The sequence below is a fragment of the Corythoichthys intestinalis genome, chromosome 5, assembly GCF_030265065.1.
Source record: "Corythoichthys intestinalis isolate RoL2023-P3 chromosome 5, ASM3026506v1, whole genome shotgun sequence".
Taxonomy (NCBI): Eukaryota; Metazoa; Chordata; class Actinopteri; order Syngnathiformes; family Syngnathidae; genus Corythoichthys; species Corythoichthys intestinalis.
The window spans coordinates 29,134,897-29,152,470 of NC_080399.1; the positions used below are offsets into that span (position 1 = coordinate 29,134,897).

A 17,574-nucleotide genomic window follows, 5' to 3' on the forward strand; every position below is an offset into this window, starting at 1 on the left:
TGTCTGCATTCTTAGCTGCGTCGGTCGGCATGCTTGGCCTTGTCTAAGATGTGCGCCAATTCGGAGTTGCACTACAGTATGCTGGAGAAGGCGTGCAAGGATGGAGACACCGTCATGGCAGAATGTCTCATTGAGCTTGGTGCAGATATCAACAAGAAGACCAAAACTGAGTCTCTCATCTATCAGGTGTGCATACCATTTGGCCAATGAAACTGGCTAAACCTTATTATGACACACACTTTCATTGGATGTGTTTCAGGTGTGTGAGAAGGGAGGACCCCTAGAGCTGGTGGAGTTGCTATTGAGCCAAGGCGCCCATGAGCAACACCTCCGCCGGGCACTGGCTGTTAGCGTCAAGCGCGGCGATGGGCCGATGGTCATCCAACTGTTGGGCCGCTTGGGCCTGGACCTCAACAACAATGCCCTTTGCCTGGGCGGTTTCCGCTTGGGCCGTCTCGATGCCAGCTGGCTCTGCCCCCTGCTTGCCCATAGAGGCAGGGCACACAGTCTACGCTACAGCAGCAGTAAGTGATTTAAATAGTTTTTTTTTTCTGGATTGTTCCCACACACGCACACAATCTGTGTATTTCTTTTCAGCTAGACAACGCTGATTTTGTATTTACAAGACAAAAATAATGAAAACATCATTAATAAAAAAAATTGGGTTGTCCCAATCACATAGTTTTGAATCCGAGTCACCTGATTTTGAGGATTTGTCGATTTTGACTCCTGCTCTGATATCATGGCATATCATGGCAATATAAAAAGGAAACAAAACATCGAGATATTTTTTTATTTGGAAAAAAACTATCGCAACATGTTAGCCATAAAGACAAAAATATATATAGAGAGAAATCCATACGATATTTGGTATTATAAAACTACCTCTGAATTGTTTTGTTCCTTTTATCGCCCTTAAAAATACCGTATTGGCCTGAATATAAGAAGGCCCTGATTATAAGATGACCCCCTCTTTTTCAAGACTCAATTTTGAAAAAAGACTTTTTGAACACCAAATTTTTATACAGAAAATAATTACAGTATATCTGAAACAAATGATTATAACAATATATTTGAGAGAAAAAGCATGTTATTTTGCCTCATTCAAATCTTAATATCTGAACATTTAAATATGTAAACTAGAGCTGAAACGAATACTCGAGCAACTCGAGTAACTCGAGTTTAAAAACTGATCCGAGTAATTTTATTCACCTCGAGTAATCGTTTATTTTGACAGCTCTAAGCATCACGTTTCGCTCGGACTACTTTTAATGCGGGACAACGCGCTGACGTCACGTGCGTAGAGGAAGAAGCAATAAAAAAATATAAAAAACATTTCCGCAGCCGACAGCCGCTCCAAACTACGCCGACGTTGCTAAAAACTAGCCCGCGTGATGTTAAGTTGGTAGCAGGTAGCATCTTAGGAGTCTCATAGAGATCACATGTATGTTGAACTAGATGCAATTTGACAGACTCGGCCGCGTCTGGGCAGCGTTAATAAACAGCGGCCATCTTAAAGCAGTAGAGCGCTAAGCGCTAATAAAGAACGCTAAGCGCTAAAAAAATAAGATTAACGTTACTGTCTGAGTCACTAGCTCACGCAACGTTAGCCCTGCGGAAGACTAGGTTTCTATTAATTATGACCACTTTCGATGCGTGGCTAACGTGTCTTACATACAGGCTTTAACATAACATAGCTTTGTGGAGTGATAAGTGTGTAAAATAAAAACTCAATAATGCTAACTATCAATTTTAGCTTAGTAGTCATTGCTGGATAAAACACCAAGTAGCACTGGTCCCTAATGTGCTCCAATACAGCCTGTATCATACATTTATCTTGAACACTGCAAAAACACAAAATCCTATCAGGACTTACAGTTTAGAGTAGCGTAAAACTTAACTAGAACTTAAAAATGGCTTGACACAAATAGAAATTCAATTGAAACAGGTGGGAAAAAAATCTAACTTTTAAGTGATGTGTGTTATCAAGCGTAATGGCATTTTTAGGTATAAATATATATATATTTTAATAAGATCTAAAGGTTTTTTGAGTGAAAGCAGTGAATTTGTCTTTTTTTTTATTCTAGTTACATCTGAGATGCAATTGTTGGCTGTTTTCAACAATATACATCGAAAATAAAGACATTGATTGACTGAAAATGGTTCAAGATTGGATGAAATGTCTTGTTTTCTCATGTATATTTATAATTGCTCTTCACCTAAAAATATATTTGTTTTATCCGATTACTCGATTAATCGATAGAATTTTCAGTCGATTACTCGATTACTAAAATATTCGATAGCTGCAGCCCTAATGTAAACTAAAGTGCAATCACAATCGTAAATGAAGGGCTTCTGTTTTTTTAAATGTAAATAAACCAATCTATTGTGATAAAACAACAAAATTGAAATAACTGCATTAACCATCAAAGTAAAGTCTAACTAACTGTAGTCTTTAAACAAATATGAATAAGGAAAAACATTGCAATAAAATAATGCAAACTGGTTAAACTTGAGAGGAGCTGAGATCTGTCGTGACAGATCATCGCTTCAATGATATATGGCGCATGTCACGTTGTGAATGGGTATAACGTCTAGACTGCGAATATAAGACGACCCCTACTTTTTCAGTCTTATTTCAATGCAAAAAACACCGTCTTATATTCGGGCCAATATGGTAAATAAAATATAAATCAATAGATGCATTTCGAAACCCGATCTTTTTCATCCGATTTCCATCCCCAGAAAATGATGAGGAAAAAAAAACATACAACAAAATAGAATAATGAATACAATCCAAAATGGTATGACTTAAATCACTTGGGAAAAACTCAGGCTCAGAATAGTGCAACAAACAAATTTTCTACAGAAACCTCTGAAAATGCACCTCATCTTTTCCAAATTCTACCTGAAATATGTTTGATCTGGGATATTTGCCAACTTGCAATTATTTAATAGCAGCTGAAAATTCCTGAGTGCTGATTGACGTTTTCCAATTTTCCAACAATATCAGATTTAACCTGAGGAATTTCCAATATACTGGCAAAAAAATATTGAAGTCCTCTGTAACTGAATTTCTATCAGATATTTAGAATACTATTAAGTGGAAAAGCAAAACAGATGTAAAGATAATGGGTTTTTGGCAATATTTAAAAAAAAAAAAAAAAAAAAGTTTCAATCTGATTTTAAATGTTTTCTTGAGCAGGGAAAAAGCTTCAGCAAAAAGAAAATTCAGTAAATATAAAATACATTCGACATGTACTTTTTTTTTGTCTTGAAGGTAAAGGAGCCAGCCTAGCCCGCTACATTCATTCCCTACACCGCTCCAGGTCTATTGGAGGTCCTCTGAGGTCTCTGGGGGAGCCCTGTCTCACGTCTGGATACATCTCTGACGAGAGCGATGACTCCAACTTCAGCTTCCTCTCCATTGATGAAGGCCTATTCCTCGATGACATGGAGAGTGATGGTGAAGACTTTTTTTTTTTTCACACCAACGTGACATGTTAATGACAATTTTTGATCGTTTAGGTAGCGATTCATTGACTGGGGCCGCCCTAAGGTCCTACAATAACTCCACAGAGGAGCTAATGGGGGGCTCTTTCAAGAGAAATCATGGACGGCGCAGACATGCAAGCGCAGAGGTATTCAAATCATATCCTACAAGATCATGCCCCATTGTACAGCAGTTTTTTTAACCCTATCATTTTAGCTAAACTAGTGACAAAGAAATCATGTGTTTTATTTTAAGCCACTCATTTAACTCTGACGGCACTAGACGTCCAATCCATTTTGACTGGGAGGGGTAAAAGTTCATTTGCCCCTCTCAGTCAAAATGGAGTGGATGCCATACTTTAGAGTATTTCTTGGGAACTTAACCGGATTTCGGTTTTTAGTTGTTTTAATTTGGTAATTTTAACTTAAAACTTAACTAGTGTTTTAATTTGGTAATTTTAACCTCAAACTTAACTAGCTCATCACTGTAAATGAAAAACTGCTCTCAACTGATTTTATCAGATGAAATAATGGTTACATTACATGATGAAATAATGGTTACATTACATGATATGTTTTAGATCATTGTTTAAAAAACCAATAGTGATGAATAATTTTCTAAAAAGAATATAATAATAATTGCTGCTATTTAAGTTTTTTTTATTAACCAAAAATAGTCACTTGCCCTATAAAGAGTTAAAGGTCTTAAGTGTCAACTTTTGAATAGCTGTCCACTGTAGTGACAACCACTGCACCTAAAAAAAGTTAAGGTTTAAACTTTAAAAAAAAAAAAAAAAAAAAAAAAAAAAAAGAGTGTTAGCCTAAAATGTAACTTCCTGATTGAATTCCTACATGTAATATTTGTGTCTGAATTTGTTCAACTTTTTCTCTAGAGTGGTCTGATGGATAGCGAGCACACTGAGCATGTCCAAAGGCGATATGGAAGACACCCTAGAAGTACTTATACAGATTTTTTTTTTTTTTTTTTTTAAAAACATGTCCCGATTAGGGTTGGGTACCTAAATTTTCTACCGGTTCCAAAGCAACTGTTTGTAACTGGGCAATAATAAATGAACATTTCGGTGCTTCTGAGTTTGTTTTTTTGTTTTTTTTTAATATCATGTTAATTGTATTTATAATTTAGAAAGATTTACCCTTAAGTTGTAGACCAGGGGTGTCCAAACTTTTTGCAAAGGGGGCCAGATTTGGTGTGTTAAAAATGTGGGGGGCCGACCTTGGCTGACTACTTTTACGTAGAATAATATATTTCAGCAAATTTTAGCAAGCCATTCTGTGTGTCACATTTGCTTCATTATTTTTTTAAAATTAATAATTTTAACAATCTCGCAACTAGCCTTGTGGCGTTCTCTTTCGACTCTCTGGCTCTTGCGAAATACTGCTGCTGTGGAATTAAACTATCTTTCAGTTGCTTCAATTTCTCACTGCGTATCTTCCCTGTAATCTTGTCGTATATATCAGCGTGTCTTGTTTGGTAATATCGCCTCACATTGAACTCTTTAAAAACAGCGAATGTCTCTTTGCAAGTGAGGCAGACACACTTGTTAAGTATTCTAGTGAAGAAATAGTCCAATTTCCACCTATCCTTGAAGCGTCGGCCTTTCGCAGTCAACTTTTTTTGTTGATTGTCGCCATTTTAGAAAATTGGGAGTAAAGGGTCACATGGGGTAATGTTGCTTAGAGTGCTGCTGCCTTTTAGTGGGTAAATGAGGAGCAGCATTTAGTGTGTAAGCTACTTCATATGCTGGTGGCAGTACTGCTGACCAATTTATTAAGTCTGTGTGCGGGCCAGATGTTAGTGATTTTATGACAGAGGCTGGGGGCTGCATTTGGCCCCCGGGCCGGACTTTGGACATGTCTGTTGTACACTATTTAACATTGTAAATTAAAGGGTCGGTTTTTTGACTAGGTTTGTTTCACGTTTTTTTGTTTTGGTGCGTTTTTTGTTTTTGGCGGGGTATCTGTTCAAGCACCGGAACAGTTTTAAAAAATTACCAAGTAGTAACCAGTATCGATGAAACCCAAATGATACCCAACCCTACTCTTGATAAAGTAGTTTTTGAAAAATTCTCAAATGAATAATAATAGAATTTAATATTGAAGTAGATATTCTTATTTCCAGCACTGGGGTTCATGGAGTGCTCGTCAGCACTTCCCAAGGAGAAGGAGAGGATCCGCCTACTGGATCTGTCGGGAAACGAGCTAGACTGCCTGTCATGCCTGGTGGACCACGGGCCGGTTCAGCAGCAGCTGGCCCACCTACTTAGACTGGACCTTAGCCACAATATCTTGCTGGAGTTCCCGCCTACACTTTGTCAGGTGCCATTAAATTAATGTGAAAGCTGTATGGGTCTTTTCCAGGGATGCTTCAAAGACAAACAGCTCATGATTTGTCTAATTTCTAACAAAAAAAAAGAAGTTAAAAACCATGCTTGATATACGCAGAGGAAGTCTACAATTTTGCCCTGAAACCAAACATCCTGTCTCTTGGGTGCAGAACTTAAGCAGCCTGACTCGACTGGACCTCCAGGGAAACCAGCTTCAAACTATTCCAGCTGAGCTACTTGCATTGCCGGCCCTCACCACGCTCAACGTCTCACGCAATTGTGTGGGCCCACACCTCGACTTGGACGCGGCGGCTACCTGTCCGTCACTACGACAGCTCAATTTGTCCTTCAACAAGCTGACTGCCTTCCCACACCAGCTAGGCCGTGCCACTGAACACCTAGAGGAGCTGCTCATGGAAGGGTAAGACGCGCCACAGTATTGTGCACTATCACGTCTTTCTGACCGCTGACTCTTGTCTGCGATCTTCAGGAACAGCCTGGCCGAGCTCTGCACACCCCTGCCTCACCTCCCCGAGATCAAACTGCTGGATGTGAGCAAGAATGCCTTGACGGACATCTCCCCGGAATTCCTGATGGGGTGTCTCAAGCTGGAAGTCTTCAATGCATCCTCCAACAAAATTAGTGAGTTACTGTTAAAAAGAAGCATTAGGTACACCTGCTCTGCCTTTAATAGTGATAATTTTCACCTCCAGGTTCGCTTGCACAGCTGCCTCCAAAGCTTACCACCCTGAAACTTGCCAACAACAATTTCCTTGCTGTTGCTGATGCCATACTCCGCCTATCCAAGTGAGTGTAAATGTTTGGTCTTTGAATGATGTCTTTTTTCCTCACATGATGCATGTCCTGCTCCTTTACTTTGCTGGGGTTTTTTTTAAGTGTGAAAGTAAGATTGTGTGTACAGAAACCTACACTGGGGGGGGTTCAAACCGCCTAAAAACTACTGAAATGCAAAGAAAACTGTTTTGGCACAGTTATTTCTAGAACACATACAGAAACTTGATTTTCATTCAAAATTGTATTTTTTCAATGATTTGAAAAATAAAGGTAAAAAAAAACAGCAATAACCCCAACCAAAAGCAAATAAAACTAAATATGATAAATAAGCCTCCTCAACTCTATCCCTGCTTTGAAAGATTTGATTCATTTTTTGTTGCATTGCCCTTTTTTGTTGCATCAATTCAAATTTTTTTTTTTTTTTTTTTTTGCTGTTCCAGGAAACATGCACATTTGAACCAATTAGAGCTAACTATCTCTGCTGATCACATGTCAGTATGTCAGCCAGTTGAACGGATAAACGAGTCCAAGCGTTTTGCTTTGCTGCATGCATTCGCACATTGAGGTGACTCATCATCGTCAGACTCAGATAACTGCAGCAGCTGGGGAAACCTCCATGCCGTCCGTGGAATAAAATAGATAATAAATATCGGTGAAAACGGATTACGCTACACAAGCACTTTATGATGCTTGTTGTTAACACTTGTGTATGTAAATCTGATGTTGGTAGATTGTTTTGTTCTTGGAGATGAAATGCATGTGTGGCATTTTTTTTTTGTTTACATAGCGTTTTGACAGTTGCCGTCATATTTTTGGAATCAAAGCACCGTGTACTGGAGCAGCATTCCGGTCCTGAATCTTATATCGGAACTGCGTTCCGGCTTTGAATCTTATACCGGAACTGCGTTCCTGACCGTTTTGGCCCACTTTCACCCCTGCCTTTTAGAGCAGGGCGGTAAACCGAAAATTTACCGTCACCGAAATTCTTAACGATGACCGACGTAATTTTGACCATGTCGGTAAATTCGGTAAATTAATAAAACAAGAAAATAGTATTTTCATCCCGCTTTGATTCTGTGTTGTTCGTCTATGTTCATTCCCCTTTAAGAAAGCAGTGAATGTGCTTACGTAGGGAGTCACGTGATCATCAGGAAGCCAATCAAACAAAAGCCCGGTAAGCTAACGCTAGCAGCTAACGCTACAAGCAAAACGTGATGGAGTGTGGCTTAAGGGAGGTTCACCAAACTTTCAACCGACATTTAGTAGACTCTTGGTGGCATCCAGACGGGCTTTCACCCGCTGTCCTCCTTTGTTCTCACGATTTCCGGAGATGGTGCTTTCAGTGCTTTCTACTGGTAGCCAGGCTAACGCTAGCTAGCGGCTAACGCTACAAATGAACGTTATGGAGTCGGATAGAGGCTCTAACCTTGTCGAAACAGCTGAACTTAATGAGTGGATTGGGCACGGACTGCATCTAGCAATTACTATGTGGCGTTATTTTGTATCTGTCTGTGTGTGTGATTCCTCTGATAGCTTTTGTGATGGTAAAGAATTCTGCATAAAGTACAATCCAACGGCGAAACTTATAATGACCGAGAAATGGCCCCAGCTATTTTTATTGTGCGTGCATTTATGAAAAAATGCACTGGGGGGGGGAAAAAACCCTTAAACCATAAAGTAAACACTTGTATTTAATAATTATATCACAGCAGCCATTAACAATAAATTGTCTTTTTGAAGTGTACTGTTCAAGCTGCAAGTCATTTGTGTTACAATTACATGTTTGCACAGGCATATTGATTTTGACAATGTACATTGTTCAAGTCATACACGCTGTTATAAATGTTCATACTTGAATTCTTATTGCTTACAATACATTTTTATTAGGGCTGTCAAACGATTAAAATTTTTAATCGAGTTAATTACAGCTTAAAAATTAATTAATCGTAATTAATCGCAATTCAAACCATCTATATAATATGCCATATTTTTCTCTAAATTATTGTTGGAATGGAAAGATAAGACGCAAGATGGATATATATTTTCAACATGCGGTACATAAGGACTGTATTTGTTTATTATAACAATAAATCAGTTCTAAATCAGTTATAGAAATTTTATATTAAAACCCCTCTTAATGTTTTCGTTTTAATAAAATTTGTTAAATTTTCAATCAAAAAATAAACTAGTAGCCCGCCATTGTTGATGGCAATAATTACTTACACTATAAAATCAGTCGCACCCAAACGCCAGCAGAGGGCAGCAAAACTCCGCAAAACACAATTAACAGGTGGGCCTTTCACTCTAGTGACATTTAAATATGTCTGAGCTGGGCAAGTGCGTTAAATGCGTCAAATATTTTAACGTGATTAATTTAAAAAATTAATTAACGCCAGTTAACGCGATAATTTTGACAGCCCTAATTTTTATAAATTTAATGTTTAGACTGCATGTACAATTGTTAAATACAGTATATCAAATTGAATGCTGGTAAATAAATCAACAAGAAATAGTTAATCTGTATTTCATGCATTGATTCAGATTTTCAAATTATATAACAGTCCGCTTGGGCGAATTTATCGTCATTTATCGTTATCGAGATAAATCTGCTCAATTTATCGTGATACATGTTTAAGGCCATATCGCCCAGCCCTACTGCCTTTAACGCCATACTTTTAATCACTATACATAACATTCATATAATTCCTTCATCCGTTAATCTTCTGAATCGCGTATCCTCACGAGGGTCGCGGAGGTGCTGGAGCTTATCACAGCTAACTCCAGGCAGAGGGCAGGGTACACCATGAACAAGTCTTCAGCCAGTCGCAGGGCATACAACCGTTCACACATACACTCGCACCTACGGACAATTTGGAGTGTTCAATCAGCATTCCATGCATGTTTTTTTGAGATGTGGCAGGCACCCGGAGAAAATCCACACTGGCATGGGAAGAACATGCAAACTCCACACAGGAAGGGCGGAACTGTAATTGCACTCACGATGACAGAACTGTGAGGTGGACGTGCTAACCACTGTCTCACTCTGCTGTATTTTTAAACAAGTATAATGTAGAAAATTTTTTGTCTTTGATAAATGCTTCATTGAGTGAGTCCACTCAAACTCACTCACGATTTGACGCATGCGTTGGCGAGAACAGCCTCTCTCTTAAACAATGAATAAGTTGGCACAGCACACTTCAGACTGGGCTGCAAGTTTAATGATGATCAGCAATAGGTTGCTCTTGCCCAGGTGCAGAACCTACAGACTGAGAGACTCCTTTCTCCCACCAGCTATCAAGCTCTACAACTCTACTTTAGGTGGGAGGGGGTGGGACAGTAATGCACTATTAGCACTTTAGCACCTCTGTAACTAAGCTCTCCCGCTTGTGTCTGCCTGGTGTGCATTATTTTTTAAATGTACTTCTTAAGGAATAGCATATTGTATTCATTTCATTTTTTAAATTTAATTTTATGTTTTTAATAGGGCTGTCAAACGATTAAATTTTTTAATCGAGTTAATTACAGCTTAAAAATTAATTAATCGCAATTCAAACCATCTATAAAATATGCCATATTTTCTGTAAATTATATATATATTCTGTGAAATAAATTGTTGGAATGGAATGATAAGACACAAGATGGATATATACATTCAACATACGGTACATAAGGACTGTAGTGGGCATTTCACTCTACTGTCATTTAAATCTGTCTATGCTCTCCTCACTCCGAAGCGTCTACTTTTTCCAAAGCTAGACAGCTAGTGTACGACGCCTTAATAATCAGACTTCTTCCTTTTTCATCTGATTTATTAATAAAATGGCCTCAAACCATTGTCCTCTTTAGACCATCGTAAAACTACAAAAAAAAAGTACACAAGCATTGCATTAGCAACAACGTTAGCTTAGCATGCTATACAGGTTCACTAAACATAAACAAAAAGCGTCTCATACAAAAAATATAACATTTCGCTTACTAACATAATATGTACATTCTTTACAACAACCATACTTACGGACAAATCTTGTCCAAGGATCATATAAGCACAACATTACAACGTAGGCGTCAGCCCGAGACGTCGTGCAGCCATATTGAACTGGCAAGAAAACAATAAACCATGTTGCAAAGCGACCACAAGAGTTCGCTGTTAGACAGCACAAAAAGCCTTGCTGTAAAACTTACCAAAGGGCAGAATACTTTCTGAGCGGGCCATGTGCGTTAATTGCGTCAAATATTTTAACGTGATTAATTAAAAAAATTAATTACCCACCGTTAACGCGATAATTTTTTGCACCTTATACTTTTATCTTTGCAGCTGTGGTGTTATGGGTGCTGGAAACTAATTTTCCTGAAGGAACTCTCCCAGGGGATTAATAAAGTTTATTGATTGATTGATTACCACATTTGTGCCTTAGATCATAGAGCTACCGAGGCTTTTCTAGCCAGATCAAAGCTACAAACCTGTCAATCATTGTTAACATAAAGTAGCAAACGCCAGCTGTACTGGTGACCAAGAAAAACAGTTTGGTCGCACTGTTTTGCAGGACGGAGGGTGAGAGGCTGTGACGCTGTACGAACACAAAGCAGAAAAACATGAATCATTTTTTAAATTAAAAACCCAATCCTTTTCACCCGATTCTGATCATCTGAAAAATGGTGTGATCGGCCCGATTTGATCGGGGACATCCCTAATTTATAGAATGCCGTTTTATCCAGGCTTGTTATATATACTAGTAAAAGGGGTCCAGGTTCTGCATACTTGCTGCTTTAAGAACCAAAAACAAAACAAAACAAAACAAAAAACAATTACACTTCCTGCGATCTGACTAATGCGCATGAACACATTGCGATGATGATGTTCAAACGATTTTATTGTGCAGGCGTAATACACACCGACCTCACTGAAATCTCAGTAGAAAGACCATAAAATTATTAAGTTCACACTTAATAATTTAATAAGTACACACTTAATAATTTTATGGTCTGTTTACTAACCATAAGTTGTGCAACAACGTTTGCATTTGTTTGCCATTAAAACTTCCAAATGCAAGTCAAATAGGATGCCTTTAAATTTCAATTTGAATTTCAAGTTCTGCTAAACTTTTTTTTTTTTTTTTTTTTTTTAGCAGTGCATATAACGATTACAATAATAATTATTAATGAATTACCAATATTTTCAGGCAGGGTTCAAATGTATGGATATATTTTTTTCGTATAGTCGATAGTCGGTAGAGTAGTCGTCCCCCAAACCAGGGGTTGTTAGTTCGATTCTCTGCCCTGATGAACTCGCCTAAGTATCCTTGAGCAAGATACTGAACCCCACATTGCTCCTGGTGTTGCGTCACCAGTAGGTAGATGGCACTGTAGTGTAAAGCGCTTTGGGCACCTTGAAAGGTGGAAAAGCGCTATGCAAGTATAACACCATTTACCATTTTTTCGTTGCTTTTTTTTTTTTTTTACTTTTAATTATTTATTATTATTATTTTAATTTGGTGTTTTTTTTCCCTTCAGCTTGAGATCAGTGGACATGAGGACCAATCACATCTCAGTGTTGCCTGGGCCAGGCTCATGGGCATCCAGTAATCTGCGCGAGCTGATGTTCAGCCACAATGCCATCACTGCTCTTGATTTAAGTGGGCCTGTCCACAAGTGGACCCGATTGGAGAAGCTCCACTTGAGCAACAACAAGCTGACGGAGGTAAAAAAAAAAAAAAAAATGTTGGAAAGCCACATCAGCTGAACCCAGTCAGTCACTTTCTGTTCACCGGGATGTCAGATCCCGCCACAGGTCGGTCTTCTGGAGGGTCTCACTTCCTTGGACGTGAGCCGCAACGCTGGCCTGCGCTCCTTCCCTGATGAGATGGGCAGGTTGGGCAGACTGTGGGACCTCCCGCTAGACGGTCTACGACTCCAGTTGGATCTCAAACTGATCGGAAGCAAGACCAAGGACATTGTCAGGTAGTACTTGTGATTTAATATAGACTTAAGTACAGTATTAGGAAAGTTTTCAAAGCACAGCTTTTGGATGAGACTTTATTGATCATACAGCAGCATTGTATTGTATTGTATTGTGGAGCCATCACAGGTTAAAGATTTCCAGAACCTCTAATTCAAGGATTTTCCTCCTGGTCCAGGTTTCTACAACAGCGTCTGAAGAAAGCGGTTCCGTACTACCGCATGAAGCTCATTGTGGTGGGGAACGCTGGCAGTGGGAAAAGCAGCCTGATCCACAAGCTCATGAAAATCAAGCGCTCTCATCATTCCTCCTCTAAGCGTACGGCTGCGGCCAGCGTGGATGTGCGTGACTGGACCATCAGAGAACGGGACAAGAAGAAAATGGTGCTGAATGTCTGGGACTTCTCAGGTGGTTTTTTTTTTGCAGTGCTTTCTGATTACTTACATATAAATATCAGAAGCACAGACCGACATTTTTAAAGTAAATTCTATTTGCTCTACGAAATTCTATTATTTGGCTGCTATTAGCAGCGATAGGTCATAGACATACAATCTATTTGGAATGTACAAATGGATTGATGACTATTTATAGTGTTTTTGGTATAAATGTTCTTTTGCTAATTACTACAACATATACTATACATACAGTGACAGTGAGTAATGTTTTCCCAACAGTATGGATTTAGTAGCATTTCTCTCAGCCCAAATTTCTCAGATCTGGCAATTGGTTGGCATTTTAATGACTACTACTCCTTCAGGTGGCGATGAGCTGTGCAGCTCCCAATCCCACTTCCTATCCGCCAGAGCGCTCTATTTGGTGGTGCATGATATGAGCAAAGGGGCCCAGCAGTTGGATGCGCTTAAACCCTGGCTCTTTAACATCAAGGTAGTTCAAATCAAGTAAATGTACTACACCCACACCTACGCTCATGCCTAATTATAACACACAAACCTTAAATTACATTTAGGGTACCTGACCAACAAGCCCAACCACAGCCTTAAAGTGGCACTAAAGTTTTTTTTTTTTTTTAAACATTTTTTATAACCTCCAATTTAATTTTTCAATTTACTTGATTTCATCATTTTGGGGCTCTTCTGTAGTCTTAGGGTTCCACATGAATCACTGTCACTGCTGGCCAAAAGTATTGGCACCCTTGCAATTCTGTCAGATAATGCTGAATTTCTCCCAGAAAATTATTGTAATTACAAATGCTTTGGTAGCAATATCTTCATTTATTTTGCTTCCGATGAAAAAACACAAAAGGCAATGGGGGGGGGGGGGGGGGGGGGGGGGGAATCATGATCATTTTACACAAAAGTATTGGCACCCTTTGAAAAAACATATGATGCTTCTCTAATTTGTGTAATTAACAGCACCCTGTGACTTACCTGTGGAACATAACAGGTGGTGGCAATAACGAAATCACACTTGCAGCCAGTTAAAATGGATTAAAGTTGACTCAAACTCTGTCCTAAGTCCTTGTATGTACCACATTGAGCATGGAGAAAAGAAAGAAGACCAAAGAACTGTCTGAGGACTTGAGAAGCAAAATTGTGAGGAAGCATGGGCAATCTCAAAGCTACAAGTCCATCTCCAAAGACCTGACTGTTCCTGTGTCTACTGTGCGCAGTGTCATCAATAAGTGTAAAGCCCATGGCACAGAGGCTAACCTCCCTAGATGTGGACGGAAAAGAAAAATTGACGAGATATTTCAACGAAAGATTGTGCGAATGGTGCATAAAGAACCTTGACTAACATCCAAATAAGTTCAAGCTGTCCTGCAGTCCGAGGGTACAACAGTGTCAACCCATACTATCCGTCGGCGTCTGAATAAAGAGGGACTCTATGGTAGGATACCCAGGAAGACCCCACTTCTGACCCAGAGACGTAAAAAAGCCAGGTTGGAGTTTGCCAAACCTTACCTGAGAAAGCCAAAAAGGTTTTGGAAGAATGTTGTCTGGTCAGATGAGACAAACGTACAGCTTTTTGGGAAAAGGCATCAACATAGAGTTTACAGGGGAAAGAAACGAGGCCTTCAAACCAAAGAACACAGTCCCCACAGTCAAACATGGCAGAGGTTCCCTGATGTTTTGGGGCTGCTTTGCTGCCTCTGGCACTGGACTGCTTGACCGTGTCCATGGCATTATGAAGTCTCAAGACTACCAACAAATATTGTAGCATAATGTAGACCCCAGTGTGAGAAAGGAGGAGGAGTCTCCCTCAGAGGTCATGGGTCTTCCAGCAGGACAATTACCCAAAACACACTTCAAAAAGCACTAGAAAATGGTTTGAGAGAAAGCACTGGAGACTTCTAAAGTGGCCAGCAATGAGTCCAGACCTGAATCCCATCGAACACCTGTGGAGAGATCTGAAAATGTCAGTTTGGAGAAGGCACCCTTCAAATCTCCGAGACCTGGAGCAGTTGGCCAAAGAAGAATGGTCTAAAAATTCCAGCAGAGCATTGTAAGAAACTTATTGATCTATACCGGAAGCGGTTGTTCGCAGTTATTTTGTCTAAAGGTTGTGCTACCAAATATTAGGCTGAGGGTGCCAATACTTTTGTCTGGCCCATTTTGGGAGTTTTGTGTAAAATGATAATGATTTAATGTTTTTTTCCATTCTCTTTTGTGTTTTTTCATTACAAGCAAAATAAATGAATATAATTCTACCAAAGCATTTGTAATTGCAATCATTATCTGGGAGAAATTGAGCATTATCTGACAGAATTTCAGGGGTGCCAATACTTTTGGCCAGCGGTGTATGCAGCTGACTGGATCTAATTTGAATACAGGTATTCCCCAGGTTACAACTTATCCGACTTCCACGATTTCGACTTTACGATGCTGGCTCTTGTCCGCCATTTTGGAGAGATAAAAGCCGATCAAAGAACAGGCGAGGAAGTCGACTTGCCGGTGCGCAAGCCGAGAAAAGTGCTTCCTGGCCAGCTGGACTGTGGCACAGGGGTTTAGATTGTGGGAAAAATTGTGACAGGAAGACTGAAACTGGTTGTGCGACAAAAGAATTCTACAAAACCACAGCAATTGCACATATATAGATTTAAATACTGCATTATTGACAGACTACATGCTTATAGTGCGGCTCAGTTGAGAACCAGGAAGTGTCAATGTCCAGACAGTGTATAATAAGGCATGGTATGATGTCATACCGTGACCAATTTTAAAGCCTGCCATTTGCATAACGATTTACTTGAAAGTACCATTACTCTCTTGCCTCTTTAACTTGGATCCAAAATACACATCCAAACTCTAAAGTATGCTATCCCTAACCTAGTTTATGGATGCAAGACTCACTGAAATGTTTGCGATCCTGTTGAAGGCTGTGGCTCCGCTTTCCCCGGTCATCCTTGTGGGAACTCACATGGACGTATGCGACGATGCGGCGTTCCAGGCCTGTCTCACAAAGATCCGCGAGGAGCTGCTCAACCACCAGGGCTTCCCGACCATCCAGGACTACTTCACTGTATCGGCCTGCGAGGACTCTGATGCCGTCGTCCGGCTGCGCAAGGCTATCGCCAAGGAGGCCGCAGACTTCAAGGTGGCTTGACACCGGTGTGATCCCGTTGAAATCTGCTTTCCTCACACCCCGCCCGGTCTACTTCAATCCCGAAGATCCAGGGTCAGCCCGTGATAGGCCAACTGGTCCCTGACTCCTACGTGGAGCTGGAGCGCAGGCTTCTCCAGGAAAGAAGCAGGGTTCCGACAGAGTTCCCGGTTCTTATGCGCCACCGGCTGATGGAGCTCATCGAGGAGAGTCAGCTGCCACTGGAGGAGGCGGAGCTTCCCCATGCCATTCATTTCCTCAGTCAAGCCGGTGAGTGTTACCCCGGAATCCCACTGGGTCCATTTGCGCTGCGCGTGCCCTGTGGCAGACCGCCTGCAATGCCCACTCTATACGACTCTCATGCGGTCCGTACACCCGCGGACTCTAGAGGCGCATGCACAAAACGGAGGAGGCTACTATGTGATCAGGTCACAAAGTTTATTATTGTGACAGTATTTTAAGGGAAAAAAATGCACATATAGGCACGAAAGCCAATAGTTCAGTTTAGCTACAGTTAAATTCCGTTCAACACACACAAAAGCACACAACAACCCGCGGACGCTACCCCACCTACAAATCCCTGCACACACGCGTGCACAACCACAAACATAGTATAGCACTTGCAAGAATTGTCAGCGGAAATTAGCTTCAGTAAATCAGCACAGAAGTCTAGTTCACTTTTTACTGTTTATTTTTCTCCGCGCTCACTCAGGTCCTACCAGTAACCCACTAATCGGAGCATCGCATTGCCGCATCAAACGCACCAATAGGATGGTCGCACTTACGCATCATTGCAGCGCTTCCTAATGAAGCTACAATAGTCTTAGGAAGTAAGAATGTCACTTCCTTTAGTCATTTTAACTCATTTGCTCCCAAAAACGTATAAATACGTTCTATTTTTAATTGTTTCAGTGTCCCAAAGACGTATTTGTACGTCTTTTACGTTTTTTTTCACAAGAAACATCTCTGGGTTCTGATTCAACTTAGCTCCAAAGCACAATGCTGAAAATCCATTTTAAAACAATAAAACTGGCCGCTGGAGGGCAGTAGCGCATTTGGTAAGACGGCCGATTCAACGGAACGAACGGCCGGGCTGTACGGCGGGGGCACAGGCGGAAGACGACCAAATGGACGTCCAGGATACCAGGCGGCAGACGACCGGGAGGAGGCCTGGGATGCCAGGTGCTGGAGGACCGAGCAGAACGACCGGGACCACCAGTGCAGCGGACGATGCCGTTGAGTCCGTGCTGCTCGCCGAGCAGAGCCCGCGCCGCCGTGCTCGGCTGCTCGCGTCCCCCGCACCCTCTAGTGTCTCGCACGGAAACGCGCACGTTCAAACCAGTTCCCCCCCAGGAACACAAGTTCCCCAGGCGAACACTGCCAGGAGGCAGTGGTCACCACAAATGAAAGACTCAAAAAAATCCA

At 40.7% G+C, this 17,574-nt stretch overlaps 1 protein-coding gene across 4 annotated transcripts in view; it reads left to right on the forward strand.

Annotated features, from left to right (window-relative positions):
• lrrk2 (leucine-rich repeat kinase 2) overlaps positions 1-17,574 on the forward strand; it is a 75,219-nt gene that overhangs the window by 26,330 nt on the left and 31,315 nt on the right. For all 4 annotated transcript variants that reach the window (XM_057836183.1, XM_057836184.1, XM_057836185.1 and 1 more), the window contains exons 17-31: positions 16-186; positions 260-524; positions 3,281-3,466; positions 3,529-3,641; positions 4,386-4,449; positions 5,633-5,829; positions 6,008-6,258; positions 6,328-6,479; positions 6,551-6,644; positions 12,144-12,330; positions 12,409-12,590; positions 12,767-12,996; positions 13,346-13,473; positions 15,925-16,143; positions 16,218-16,419. In XM_057836183.1, coding sequence (XP_057692166.1) covers positions 16-186; positions 260-524; positions 3,281-3,466; positions 3,529-3,641; positions 4,386-4,449; positions 5,633-5,829; positions 6,008-6,258; positions 6,328-6,479; positions 6,551-6,644; positions 12,144-12,330; positions 12,409-12,590; positions 12,767-12,996; positions 13,346-13,473; positions 15,925-16,143; positions 16,218-16,419 — 2,641 coding nt within the window. The remainder of the gene's footprint in view (positions 1-15; positions 187-259; positions 525-3,280; positions 3,467-3,528; positions 3,642-4,385; positions 4,450-5,632; positions 5,830-6,007; positions 6,259-6,327; positions 6,480-6,550; positions 6,645-12,143; positions 12,331-12,408; positions 12,591-12,766; positions 12,997-13,345; positions 13,474-15,924; positions 16,144-16,217; positions 16,420-17,574) is intronic.